Genomic DNA, 13960 nt, shown 5'->3' with positions numbered 1-13960 from the left:
AACAACTCTATTCTGAGACACAATAGCTCACAGGAATTACACCTGACCCTTCCTTTTCCTTCCAATATGTCTTTTTGAAAAAAGCATACTGAGCGCAACCATAAAATAATAGTACTTTTTACACACTGCAGTCACACACCGCTGACTGAGGAACAAAATTGGACTCTTACATACAAAAAAATGTGCACATTTATTTTTTTTCACCATTATGGGGTCATAACTGAACCGAAGGGGGAATAATATGCTGAGATTGACTTGTCACATGTGGATATATCTTTACTTCTGCAGTTTCGATTTAAGTAGATAAATAATAGGTTTTGTGATAATTCTCAGTGGAGGTACCATATAGCAGAACTACATAAGTCAGAATAGATTGATTTTATGTTGTTTACTCTTTTGGATTTCATTTCCTCAGTCTCTTTGTATATTATTTTTACAGATTTATTGATGATGTTTGGCTTTCACTTCTGATGGTTATATACTGCTAAAAACTGGCATTATCATCCAAAGGGAATTCAAAACAAGTATTTATTTAAGAAAAAAATCATAAAGGAAAATTACATATATATATTTACTCTGGTTGCAATGAACATTCTCAGTATGAGCCATGCGTTCCACCTCATCATCATACTTCATGTTAGCATTTCCCACCACTTGTCTAAAATTGGACACCCTGGTGAGTGTGAGCCAGCCTACAACCGGCCCTCCCCTCCTCCCTCAGCCAAGTAACCCACTGGACAAATATAAACCTTTGTGTGAGTCTACAATCAAAAGACAGTGATTATTCTCATTTTAAAGGTGAAGGGGAAGTACGGCTCTTTCTAGATGGTGGTTGCCATGGATTTCTCTCAAAAGGTTTTGGTATAATGGCACATCCCACTTCTGATGTCAGCGCTCGAGGAAGGGGGGGAAGAAGGATTCGAGAGAGAAAGCGAGAGTCGAGGGAAAAGGAAAGGGAAGGAGGGAACGAGGGAGGGAGGGCGAGAGGAGGGGAGGCAGCCTGTTGCTCATGATTATCAAATAGCGTTCTCGTACTCCACAAGCCCAGTGCCTTTGCATAGATGGACCAGAGTTGAACGAGGTAGCAGCAGTGCCTGAAAACACACTTCATATTTTCCCTCATGTACATTCCTCTCATCGCCTTCAGGCTTCTTCAGCAAACTAACAGCTGCAGAGGAACTGATCTGAGAGCGCAGTGAGTATGAATTTTTTTGTTTGCTTGTTTTTAAACTTAATGCTTGTTTTATAGAAAAAAACAAACAATACTCCTTAGTTGTAAGTGACACTTTAGGAGTTTTTCTTATTCATGTATGTAAATAGCTGCTTCCTCAGGCTTGATATTATAACTGTGTGCACCATGTGTCTACCTGTTAGTGTTTTTGTAGATCACACTGATGTGCTGTCAGTATTTCTTTTAAAGTAACTTGAAGGGTCCATCAGCAGTGTCCGTTGTAATCAGACTGAGCTAATTAATGGTTTCCTGCGAAGTCCACTTTTCATTAAACGAGGAATTATCTGTCTCGAACAGATGACCGAGACTTGCATGCCCGATGCGCTGCATGTACGCCATGGTAACAAGGGTGCAGCAGCATGACACTGTATGATGTGTAAACATTTACTGAGACAGGGTTCGATGCAGAGACAGATTTTGTCTGCCATGCTCTCTGAGCAGGGACATACATTTGATATATATATATATATTATCTTTGCAGTGTCCTTAGACATTAAAAACACTTTTCAAAATCTAATTTTAAGTTGAAAATTGATGCAAGAGAAACTTTTGAATGTGGGAACAACTTCAAGTCCTCAAACAGTGTATCACAGCTTATGTTTCTGTCAGTGAATCCATATGAGATCAGTTCAAACACAGCACATGGTTTCATTCTGAAGATGATTTTAGATAATGGCCCATAATGTGATTAGGAGTCCGCAATGCAAATCCCTCTTTGGAGACCTTGGAGCAGTGATATATGATATGTAATCCATCATCCTCTCTCCCTCCACCAGGTAATTGTGACTCTAATGAGATGAACTAATGACTTTTCCTCTTCTAATAACTAATAGTGGCTCTCTGATTCTACTCCACAAAAAAGATCCATAAAGTAATTATAGTATGCTTCTCAGGTGCTTTTATGTTTAAGGTGCCTGAGCGACATAGCCTCTGGTGTCACCGGAGCAAAATCCTGATCTGCTGTTTCCCTGAGCACCAGTGGGTACCCAAAGAGATCTGCAGGCAGGGCTCGGACTCAATACAAATCGGGCGATGGATGTGCTTTGAAAGTGTAAGTAAGACAAAGTCCTCTTCTTTCCTTCTGAAGTCTTCTATCTGCAGAGACTCGGATGTGAATTTAGTCCGTCTTCTAAAACGATGGAAACCCTTGGCTCTTTCATGTTTTGATTTGACCGTTTAGGTTTTTAACCAGTTCACGCTGTGCTAAAATGTAAAAATACAACTAACTTAACCAACACACAGATGTGGTGTCCTTTGACAAGAAAGCTTTTATTTTCTACACTCAACACTGACCATCAAGTGTCTAATTTCCCACTTAAAGGAAAGACCTGTGCAACTGTTAGTTTACAGTCCATTTATACCATCTCATCAGCTTATTTTAAGTTGAGTTGAGTTCTTCTTTTTTCCTTGCTGATCTTTTAATCAACCGGTGCGAGCACCTTCTGTCACTTCGGCCCGCAGGGACTTGCGCTGCGCCCTAGTGCAGAGGTCTTTTGAAACACTCTGTCTAAAGTGACAGACAGTCGGGTCTTCTCTGCAGTGAGGTTGTGATGCCTGCACACATGCCTGCTGTCAGAGCCACTTTTATCTACTGCTTGTGAAAAACAAATTATTTACACAGCCCTGAAAGATTAGGTGGTCGGATGATTGCAGCTCGACAGGAAAAGGGCAGCAAGAGATGAAAAGTGAGTATCGGTTAATGCACACAAACGATGCAGAGAACTTAATGTTATGCAATCTTTATATAATCAAGTTAGAGGAGCACTCGCAAATGGTGAGAGTGTGCAATCATCCACTCAGGAAAATTCCTGAGATGAAAAAGAAAAACACATGCTGTCGTTATACATCGGATGTGAGTGATGGGTGTAAAGTTGAGGTGTTTTGTGTGCTGACTAAATATTGTGTGTCACAGTTTGTCAGGGATCAGAGGACGAGAAGTGCTGAGGCATATTATGGAGCAGTGAGGTAGAAGCCTAGAGAGTCGGTGGGCCGGCTCAGACTGCGTCTGGGGAATAGAGCCCTTTAAAAAGGAAGGACGGGCAGAGGACAGATTGGAAAATAAACTGTGGACAGAAAATGACAGAGGTGTGATGCTTCTCATTTGCTCTTTGTTACACGACATTTTATTCCAAGCGAGACACGAAGAAGTACTTGAATTTCATTTCAATAACTGACTTTTAAGCTTTTAAAACAACATCACAAAAAAAAAACATTTTTATAAAATGAAGGGTGGTTTATTTTACAGATGCATTTCATTCTGTTGGAGTTTTGCACTCCAGTTGAAACTGAACAGTGAGCAGGATGAAAACGAGTGGCCATTAGTGCTGAGATAGCTCATTACTGAAACATATTATCTGCACAGAATACTTGTCTGTACCTCAGAAGTAGAGAGCAGCGCACTGTGGTGGACCACAGACAGAGTTGGGGAGACATTTATTGCCCTGGAGCTATACTGTAGCTTCTTCCAGGGTTCTCGGCATGCATTAATACCACCCACAGCCAACAAAAAAGAAACACTTTTGTTTACAACTATTCCTGCTTGAATTACTGTAAGGAAAGGTCTTCAGGGTAGGATTGCTTCTGGCATGTCTGACTGTTTCAGTGTTTAACCAGATTTCAGCGAGAGAGAGAGAGAGAGAGAGAGAGAGAGAGAGAGAGAGAGAGAGAGACAGTTGGGTCTTGGCAGCTCTTGCGGTCCATTTCTGGAAACACCATCCTCTTATAGTCCATTAGAGAACAGTGAGCTGTTAAGGGAATAGGAGCAGAAGTGGTTGTTGGGGAGAACAAAAGGAACATTGTGTGGTTTAAATGGTCATTAAGCCTGAGAGGACATGACTGACATGACTTCATTGTCAGGTGACATGCGTTTTTCTGGAACATCTTTATAGAGAGCATTTATTTTACAGCACGTTATTGCTTTAAATATGGTTGGAGGGCTACATGCAAGAAAATAAGACCGAACTCTACACTTTGAACAGCTGCCACTGGAAAGCTTAGAGGTTTAGATTTTCATCAGAAACACTGACAAAAATTCGATACTCATCAAATTACCATGTGTCTGTATTTCACAGAATGAGTCAAGCTGAATTGCAAATCTTTGATTCAGAGACAGATTGGTAAAATCTGTCTTACACAGCACTTCCAGCAATATGGAGATATGCAGCAATAAATAGTCATCGCTAAGTAAACTATTTGTATCTCTTTGCTGGGACAAACACACAGACACTCTTCAGATGTTCATTTTTACTATTAAAATTTGAATATGAACCACCCATACTGAACAAAATTCTTTAACACATGCCTCTGCAGGCAGGTAAAATGAAAATAACAGACAGATCTCAGCAGTTACAACACATTTCCTTATTTTTAAAAGGCTTATGATTTTTCTTAAATTGCTCTTTGATCTTGTGGTCACGATCACTACTGGGCTCTTTAAAATGATCTCAGTCAATATTGGTGGTATTAAAAGTCTCCGAAGACTCTTGAGGAGGGAACCATGGGAAATGCATGCACAATACTGTCAGGCAACTGAGACTCACAACCCAGTGACTCACCAGGCAATCTGGAGAACATGCCCTGTGGCTTAGCTGTGATAACGCTGGCACAGAAAGAGGCCAGACCTCAGCCGATCTGGTGGGGAGAACAGCCTTCGCTGTCTTTGCAGCGTTTCATCTCTCCTTCTCCTTCTAGACTTTGTCCCCCAGAGGAAACATCAGAGGCGCAACATTGCACGGAAAGGAAAACAAAACAAAACAAGAGTTTAAAAAAATGCTCCTGTGACTGCGGAGATGGAAAAGCACAATCGGTTTAAAGGCAAAGTGAGAAATCAAACAGCCTCAAGGGGTTAAGTGTGATTTAATCTAGTAGGAGAGTGGCGTAGGCTTGTGCACATCCACACCGGCGATGCATTGTAGGCGTATTGATGACCTCCACCGCATGGAGGGAGAATGTGAGAAGAATCAAAAAGGAGGGATTTTACATTTTTTGAAAATTTATTTTCATTCTCGTGCTTTGCTTTTGTTTAATGGCACTACTGTTTATTTGGCAGACAGTGTTTATATTTAAAAAAGTGGGAAGCGGCTGTATCTGCATCTGCTGATGGCCTACATGATTTCCCCGACTGCACTGGGGTTTTATTATGATCTGACCTCAGGGGTATTCCACATGTGACCAGTCCAATAAAAGCCCAAAATCTATATCATCAGGAAGTTAATGCAACAAGGCAGAGCACTGACGAGAAAAGCTTCGGGTGGGTTTGCTCTGATTTCAGGGGTGAAAGATGGTGCTGACTGTAATCAGTGGCTCACACAGGCTGACAATGCAGGTGCCTAATAACCATTCAGTTGACACATTCACATCCCCATTTTAGAATCCTTACTCAGAATTTGGCCGTGCAGCAATCCAGGCACTGACATTTTAATTTCTAACTGGCTAACCTGCCTCCCCCTAAATCACTGTAATTGATTAAATTAGTTTGGACAGAGGCCACAAGGCCGTCACTGCACTGGTGATAAAGTGGTGATAAAGTGGTAAACATTTTCCAGTTCCTTCTCTTTCTTATTGTGAGATAGTGCTGCTCTTCTTCTCGTGCTCGTCTCTTATTCTGCTGGTAAATGTGCATAAGCTGGCACTCAGAACAACCTGCATAACTGTGTGATTGCACGTTAGTACACACACACCTCAACCGACACCTAACTGCGTTTTAAAGCCTCCCGCTCTAAATGTGAGAGGGCCAGAAATAGCACAGACGGATTATTAAGTGTGTTTGAAAACAGCCTCTTCAGTATCTGTAGGATAACAGTTACATCAGTGAATTACTGAGTCAGTACAGCATCACTGGGTGACAAATCTTTATACAAAATGTGAGGAGTGAAATTGTTGCCCCCACAAATGTATACTGTTAAGAGTTTAACATTTAATCATGATCTGTTGTCTCAGTCAAAAGAAACTAATCCCTGATTGTTATTTGCCCTCCTTTTCAAATGAAAGTAAGAGTACGACTTTGGGGTAAATACATGGAATCAAGTCTAGAAAAGGGGACACAGTTAGTCAGGTTCACTCCAAAGTTACATAAATCCACAAATTGTCCCCCAAAGCTTAGTTTATTCCACTCAAAACATATGACAAGTTAAACTGTTGTCGCTAAAGCATTGTTTCCTCTTCTTTGTCTCCTCATGCTAAGTAAAGTTGAACAGTGCCTCTCTGTTACTCCATAATTAACACAGAAACTTCAGAGTGGTATCAATTTTGCCATTAACCTGAGGACACATTCTATTTTAAAATGTATAAGACAGTAAATATACGAATCTCATGTAGCAAAGCAGGGTTGAATTTCTGTTTATGTTCACCAGATATCTTTGCCCCCTAGTGGCCATTCATTGGCTAATACAGCTTACCTCTCCAGCGTTGAGAGTTTGCACCTTGCGGCTATATAGCACGGTGTATTCACCGAGACCAGTGTGTGTGATCGAGCCAGACACCGGAAGGAGATATCTGCAAATATCGTTCAACGACCAGAATAATATTGTTATGTTTGAATGAATGGCAATAAACAGTATGCAAATTAACCTACAGCAATATGTAAATGTCACCTCAGTTCATTCCCTTGTAAAGTTATGCAATTCACTTTATACTAAACATTTACCTCAAGGCAGAGCAACAGCAACAAATATTATTATTGTCATCATCATCATACTTTCTTTACTTATTGTTGTTGTTACAGGTTCATGTTTAGTAAATTAGATAAGGAAGCAAACAGAAGCAATAATATCAAGTTAAAATAGGTAAAATAGTAAAAAAAAGAAAAATACTTGCTGTAACATTAAAGCAGTAATAAGGAAAGTAGGAAAATACTAATAAAATATAAAAGTTTTCCAATGGCGCTGTTCTAAAAGGGACTAGATACTAAGCTAGAGTGCACTATGACAAAATAAATGTTGAAAGACATTTTCAAATGAAGGCCTTATAAAACCAAGAAAGACTTTATTTACAAATGTCTACAGCTGCAGATTCCTGTAAACCCTGAGGCACACTGCTCTGCGGCGCAGACTTAATGAAAGCTACTGCTTCATGACTTCAGTGCGGCTCAAACTTCAGCCTGAGGCTCCAACATGCAGGAAACACCATCCGAGTGGGGAAACGTGCATATTTTAATCTATTTATTCATCACACTTTTAAAAAGAAGAATATTAAGGTTTCACTACAAGTCAGTGTGACATATTTAATGGAAGTCATGTTAATGAAAACAGTCTTCTAGGATTTCACTAATATGTTTACACATATTAATATTATGCTCGCTGGAGTTTCCCCGCTGTAGCTTTACAATATCTGAAAATTGTGTTGGTGGCAGAATGTTTCACGCAGCTTTCTTGCTTTCATTTCTACAGTGAGTGGGCTGTTCTGCAGGCAGAGATTGTTTACATATTGCTCTGCTTTTCTTATAATGACACGTATCCATTTGAATTATAATGCAAACAGTCTGAGTGCCTCCTGCTGCAGTAAAGTGCATTGTGATGGTATTCATTTGGTAAGAGTGTACTGCTCAGTATGTTGGCAGGTGAATTGAAGCACTTCTCACAGTGATATGATGATTTTAACTGACCTGGACGCCATGACTTTTTGTCTCAAGTTTCCTTATATTTGAACCTCATAATTTTGTCTGTTGTTTGCATTTTACTCTTTATCAAATAATAATGGACTTTTCTTTCTCTGTGTGCATTACTAGTCTGTGTAATACTGCTGACTGTAATGGTGACTACCTTGGTCAGGACTCTGTTGCTAAAGAGATTTTTAAACTTCACTATTTAATTAGTTTGGCCCATTTTGTCAAACCTGCACTGGTGCACTAACTTTAGACTCTCTATTGTTTCTGTGAAGGTGACAGTGTGTTGATGGGAGGTTGAGCACAGGGATGTGAGCGCACCAGTAAAGATGACCCTGCTGGCGGGTGATGGCTCTGACTATGACTACAGTGCCCTGAGCTGTGCCTCTGATAACTCCCTCAACCCTCCCCTCCAACAAGAGAAGGAGGCTCACAAGGGAGCCTTCTATAAAAGGGCGCAGCCTGCCCCTGAGCTCAGCACCATCCACGATAACACACTCCTGTCCAGTGCCCGTAAACTCCATGCCATTATCAACGTGGGTGGCCTGCGTTACCAGCTGCCTTGGACCACCTTAGAGGACTTCCCCTTGTCTCGTCTGGGCCAGCTGCACCTCTGCAGCAGCTTCGATGAGATTATGCGCATCTGTGACGACTATGATGTCACACACAACGAGTTCTTCTTTGACCGCAGCCCCTGCGCCTTCCGTAACATCCTGACCTTTCTGCGGGCGGGCAAACTGCGGTCCCTCAGGGAGATGTGCGCCCTCTCCTTCAGAGAGGAGCTGCTATACTGGGGGGTTCCAGAGGAGAGCCTGGAGTGGTGCTGTCGCAGGCGTCTGCTGCAGCGCATGGAGGAGTTTGAAGCCATGGAGAGAGCAGAGGAGGAGGAAGAACTCCTGGAGGATCTGCTGGATTCAGACAGTGGCCAAAGGGGACGCGTGGCTGACTCTAGACTCAGTCGGTGCATGGCTAAGCTGAGGGACATGGTGGAGAGGCCTCACTCTGGCCTCCCAGGGAAGATCTTTGCTTGTTTGTCCGTGCTGTTTGTCACCATCACTGCCATCAACTTATCCATCAGCACCATGCCGGCCATGAGGGAGGAGGAGGAGTCGGTGAGTAGAAACGTGATGTTTAACACAGCACATGAAGATTAAAAAATTATATAAAAAAGAAGAGGTTATAAGGCTACAAACGCAAAACAAAACTTATTGTTTCTGTGAGGTACAGTTGGGACAACAACAGCTTCTGAGGCTCTTACAGCTGATAAATGTGGTTAATATTGTTATGGCATCCAAGTTTTCAAAATAGTTGCCCAGAAGACTCAATTTCCAGTGTCTAAAATTCAAGAACTGCTTAGTTTTGGTTAAATTAATGATTAACCAATTATCTAAATGAAGACAGAAGAAGCAGAAAAGTAACTTGTGCCTAAATATAGTTAGTTTTTGAAGTATTTGTATTAATAAGGAAAAAATGAGAATATCACAAACTTTGCAAATCGAGTCATTTCATTTTAAATTTGACAAACATTTCAAATATAAGAATTCTTTTTGAAACCAATATAGTTAAAACATTTTACCAAAACATGTACTCTGTTTTAATTTCTATTTATATATTTTTAATTCATTTTAATGTATTCGTCATTAAAAGTGCTTTGCACAGCCACAATACATAAAGAGACGCCACCATACTGACAATGAATATGTGAACCCAGCAGGTTTATGTCAGGTTTTTTTTTCTATCCATCCATTTTAAACTGATGTATCCAAAAAGAGGTTAAGTGCTTTAAAAAAAACAACCCTTAGCCATTAAAGAAAATGCTAATAATGTCATGTCATTTTAAAACCCCATCCCAGTAAGAGAAGGAAGGCTGCTGAGAGAGCCGCAGTTTTTTTCCCAAATTAGAATAAATGTTTGAAGACGTCTCAGGCTGCTTTCATGAAATGCTTCCATTATTATGTCTGACTTCAATCACAAACATAATTAGCACCCCAGCTTTTTTAGTCAAATCAAAGGAAAATTGAATATCTGAGCCACACACGTAATCTTCTCGCAGAGTAAAGTGCAAACAGGTTTTGAATTAATTAATTGATGTGTCTTGGAAGCTTTTGTGAAAATTAAATAAAGCAGGCTTTTGATAGAAGTGCAGATTGACTGCAAACTCTTTGATTTCCACTGTGGGGGAAAAAGTTTGTGTTGTTTTTTTCTTTCTTTCTGTTTCAAGTTGTTCAGATAATCAAGTGCAGATACAGTAAGTGTGGGAAATGGGTGGAGTGCAAAACGTTCGCTCCTGTACAGTGAGACATTAGCTCAGGGGTGGGCAACTCCAGGCCTCGAGGGCCGGTGTCCTGCAGGTTTTAGATGTGTCCTTGATCCAACACAGCTGATTTAAATGGCTAAATTATCTCCTCAACATGTCCCGAAGTTCTCCAGAGGCCTGGTAATGAACTAATCATGTGATTCAGGTGTATTGAGCCAGGGTAATATCTAAAACCTGCAGGACACCGGCCCTTGAGTCCTGGAGTTGCCCACCCCTGCATTAGCTGCAGATGAGTTAAACATCACCTCTGTCACACTGTTAAACCAATAACTACCTAAGAAAACGGGGGAGGGGAAAATAAGAAAAACAAAATTGAAAAGGAAATGAAAAGCTGCTTGTTGTCTGATTTAGTCACTGATATATTCATCTGACACCCTTGCACTGTATTCTCACTTGAGAGTCTGAATTCGTTTGTTTAAAAAGAAGTGCCGATGATCTCATTCTAACAGCTCCTCAACAAGACGACAAAGTCTTGCATTAAAAGTACACAAGTGTTTCAGGTTATCTGGAGTTTTCAGGTGGTCAGGCCATTTCCTCCTCTGTGGGAGTATGTTTCATAATAATGATATTATTCGCTGATATGGACTGCATTCAGCGGCTATCACAGTATGTGCTTTGAAATGCTTTGAACCATATTTCAACCACGCACTGAATCATGAAGAAAAATACACTGCTTCTGGAAGCGTGGCGGTATCATTTTAGACGCTTTGACCTAAGATTTAGTGCCTAATGACATTCATCATAAATGTAAATGGAAAATTACTTTTTTCCCCATAACCAAAACTGGTGGTTAGATCTGTAATGAGCCATTATTTTTATTTTTTAATTGTCTTGGCTGCAGTGCTGAGGGCTGCAGACTCCTACCACTGTTTAGCGTTTGAATTTCACACTGAGGTGGCTCCCTCTAGTGATTCGACCTCATCTACATGCTGGTGACCACATTTTGTTTCTTTCCTAAACAGGGGACCTGTTCCCAGATGTGCTATAATATCTTCATTGTGGAGACTGTGTGTGTAGCCTGGTTCTCCCTGGAGTTCACCCTGCGCTTCATCCAAGATCGCAGCAAGCTGACTTTCCTCAGACAGCCCCTGAACCTGATTGATGTGGTAGCAATCCTGCCGTACTACATCACACTAGTGGTGGACAGCACTTCCAAAGGAGAGAAGAGGCTGGGCTCAGGCAACACCTACTTGGACAAAGTGGGCTTGGTGCTGCGTGTGCTGAGGGCCCTGCGTATCCTCTATGTGATGCGGTTAGCTCGCCATTCCCTGGGCCTGCAAACTCTAGGCCTGACAGCACGCCGCTGCACACGGGAGTTTGGACTGCTACTCCTTTTCCTGTGTGTGGCGATCGCACTATACTCCCCCCTGCTGTACTTGATTGAGAATGAAATGGCCACCACACAGGAATTCACAAGCATCCCTGCTACCTACTGGTGGGCTGTCATCACCATGACAACAGTGGGCTATGGGGATATGGTGCCAAGGAGCATCCCAGGTCAGGTGGTGGCTCTGAGCAGCATCCTAAGTGGCATCCTTCTCATGGCCTTTCCCGTCACCTCCATCTTCCACACATTCTCACGCTCCTACGTGGAGCTGAAGCAGGAGCAGCAGAGGCTCCTGCAGAGGAGGACACACTTTCTGCTGCGGAGCCGCATGGCCGGGCTAGGCAGCAACCTGTCCTTAGAGAGTGACATGCTCTTTCCTATAGGGTCGTCTGACACGAGAGAAATGGATGACTGAGACTGCAGGACAACTGAGGACATGAGAGAGCGGGTCTAGAATAGAAACCAAGGATGAAGGAGGTAACGCATGGGATTGAATGTGTAACCAAGACAGGAAGAGAGGCTGACATTTGATGGATTGGCTGGTTGAAAGGGGCGTCAAAAGTGAGACACAGAAGAGACAGAGATTATTTTTTCTTCCCAAAAATGCAGCTTGATTTGTAGCAGTATACACTTAAAGAAAATGATGAAGAGATGAGAGAAAAAATAAGAACAGCAAAAAAGGATCTCTTTATTGAACGCATATAAGAGCAAACATAAATCCAGCTGACAAAAAAGATAAAATACGCATAAACCTCGAGCTTACCAGTGACCTGTAGTGTTAAAACAGTCATATTCTAAAACATGTGTTTATGAACAGAAGACATGCCTGAAGAGCACAGTCACAGCTTCACATCATTCAACAGCATTGTGATGTTTCTTTATCTCTGGTTTCAGTGGATTTGGTGATGTTGTGTGCTCTCGGGACAGTGCCAGTTAACTGAAGATGCTGTTTGCTTTTGTTAAGTCCCAAAGGTATAAATTTCTTTCCCAACTAAAATTTGACCCTTGATCAACTCATTATTTTCTAACTGCTTTGAAACCATTCAAACTTATGTCGGGGTTCCTTAATAATACTGTGGCACAGCCAGCATCTACACATTACTTATGATGTCCTAACTGTCCTTCTTCTACACTTTGGGGTTCATATGCAATTTTTGAACACGTTCTGGAAATAGCATTATTGTTCTTGTAATTACTGCATTTGCTGTGCATAGCTGTTTATAAACTATATCTCACTTTAAATTGGATTTGAGTGGAATCTCTCCTTTTTTCTGTTGATGATTCATTGATGCCTCTTGTTTTAACTTCAACTTTTCACTTTAGAAACAGGGAATGGAAACTGTTTTACTAAAGCGATGCCTAAAGACATCAACCATGGGAACCAGATTCTCCTGGTGAGCTTCTCTTTCCAGACTGTATCAGTTATATTGTTATAAATTGATATTTCAGTCTCATCTATTCTGTTACTGATGGCTTACACCAGTGGTTTCCAAACTGTGGGCCATAGGCAGTTTCACTGCAGGTGGCATGTGGACGATCAGGGTAAATATATGCAATGAAACAGCAGTGAAAATGTTGTGATGCTAAATTTATTATTTATTTATTATTGACCCTACAATAATACATACAGAGAAAAACCCCACAATCAAATGACCCCCTCTGAGCGAGCACTTTGGTGACAGTGGGAAGGAAAAACTCCCTTTTAACAGGAAGAAACCTCCAGCAGAACCAGGCTCAGGGAGGGGCGGGGCCATCTGCTGCAACCGGTTGGGGTGAGAGAAGGAAGACAGGATGAAAGACATGCTGTGGAAGAGAGACAGAGATTAATAACAAGTATGATTCAATGCAGAGAGGTCTGTTAACACGTAGTGAATGAGAAAGGTGACTGAAGAAGAAATACTCAATGCATCATGGGAATCCCCCAGCAGCCTATGCCTATTGCAGCATAACTAAGGGAGGATTGACGGTCACCTGGTCCAGCCCTAACTATATGCTTTAGCAAAAAGAAAAGTTTTAAGCCTAATCTTAAAAGTAGAGATAGTGTCTCCCAAATCCAAACTGGAAGCTGGTTCCACAGAAGAGGGGCCTGAAAACTGAAGCCTCTGCCTCCCATTCTACTTTTAAATACTCTAGGAACAACCAGTAAGTCTGCCATGCCAGAGCAAAGTGCTCTAATGGGGTGATATGGTACTGACATAAATGCAGTGATGAAACACAAAGAGGTACAAGTCAGAGGTACAAAGCAGTGATGGACTTAGTGAAGTATTCTAATGAAGTATTTGTCTGTTATACTCTATTTATGCGCTTCCTTTTCACTTACTTAATACGGTAATACCCTTCAGTGCAAAATATACTTCTTGCTACTCTATATTTGTCTTACAGCTAATAGATACATTTTTTATTTATATTTTTAATACAGAATATACAGATTACAAAAAGAGAAGAGAAAAAAAGGCAAGGCAGTAGCTGCACACTAACCAAGGG

General features: G+C 41.3%; 1 protein-coding gene across 1 annotated transcript; it reads left to right on the top strand.

The window, feature by feature from the left end:
- The first annotated feature begins 1066 nt into the window (after positions 1 to 1066).
- On the top strand, positions 1067 to 12706 carry kcng1 (potassium voltage-gated channel, subfamily G, member 1). Its single transcript, XM_031741905.2, has 4 exons — positions 1067 to 1195; positions 2125 to 2282; positions 8108 to 8944; positions 11112 to 12706. Exons 3-4 carry the CDS (start codon positions 8162 to 8164, stop codon positions 11889 to 11891), a joined length of 1563 nt encoding a protein of 520 aa, XP_031597765.1. The 5' UTR covers positions 1067 to 1195; positions 2125 to 2282; positions 8108 to 8161; the 3' UTR covers positions 11892 to 12706.
- The last annotated feature ends 1254 nt before the right edge of the window (positions 12707 to 13960 follow it).

The sequence above is a fragment of the Oreochromis aureus genome, linkage group 20 (genome assembly GCF_013358895.1).
Source record: "Oreochromis aureus strain Israel breed Guangdong linkage group 20, ZZ_aureus, whole genome shotgun sequence".
NCBI lineage: Eukaryota > Metazoa > Chordata > Actinopteri > Cichliformes > Cichlidae > Oreochromis > Oreochromis aureus.
The sequence above is the reverse complement of the archived record's forward strand: the minus strand, read 5'-3'. Positions and strand labels throughout refer to the sequence as shown.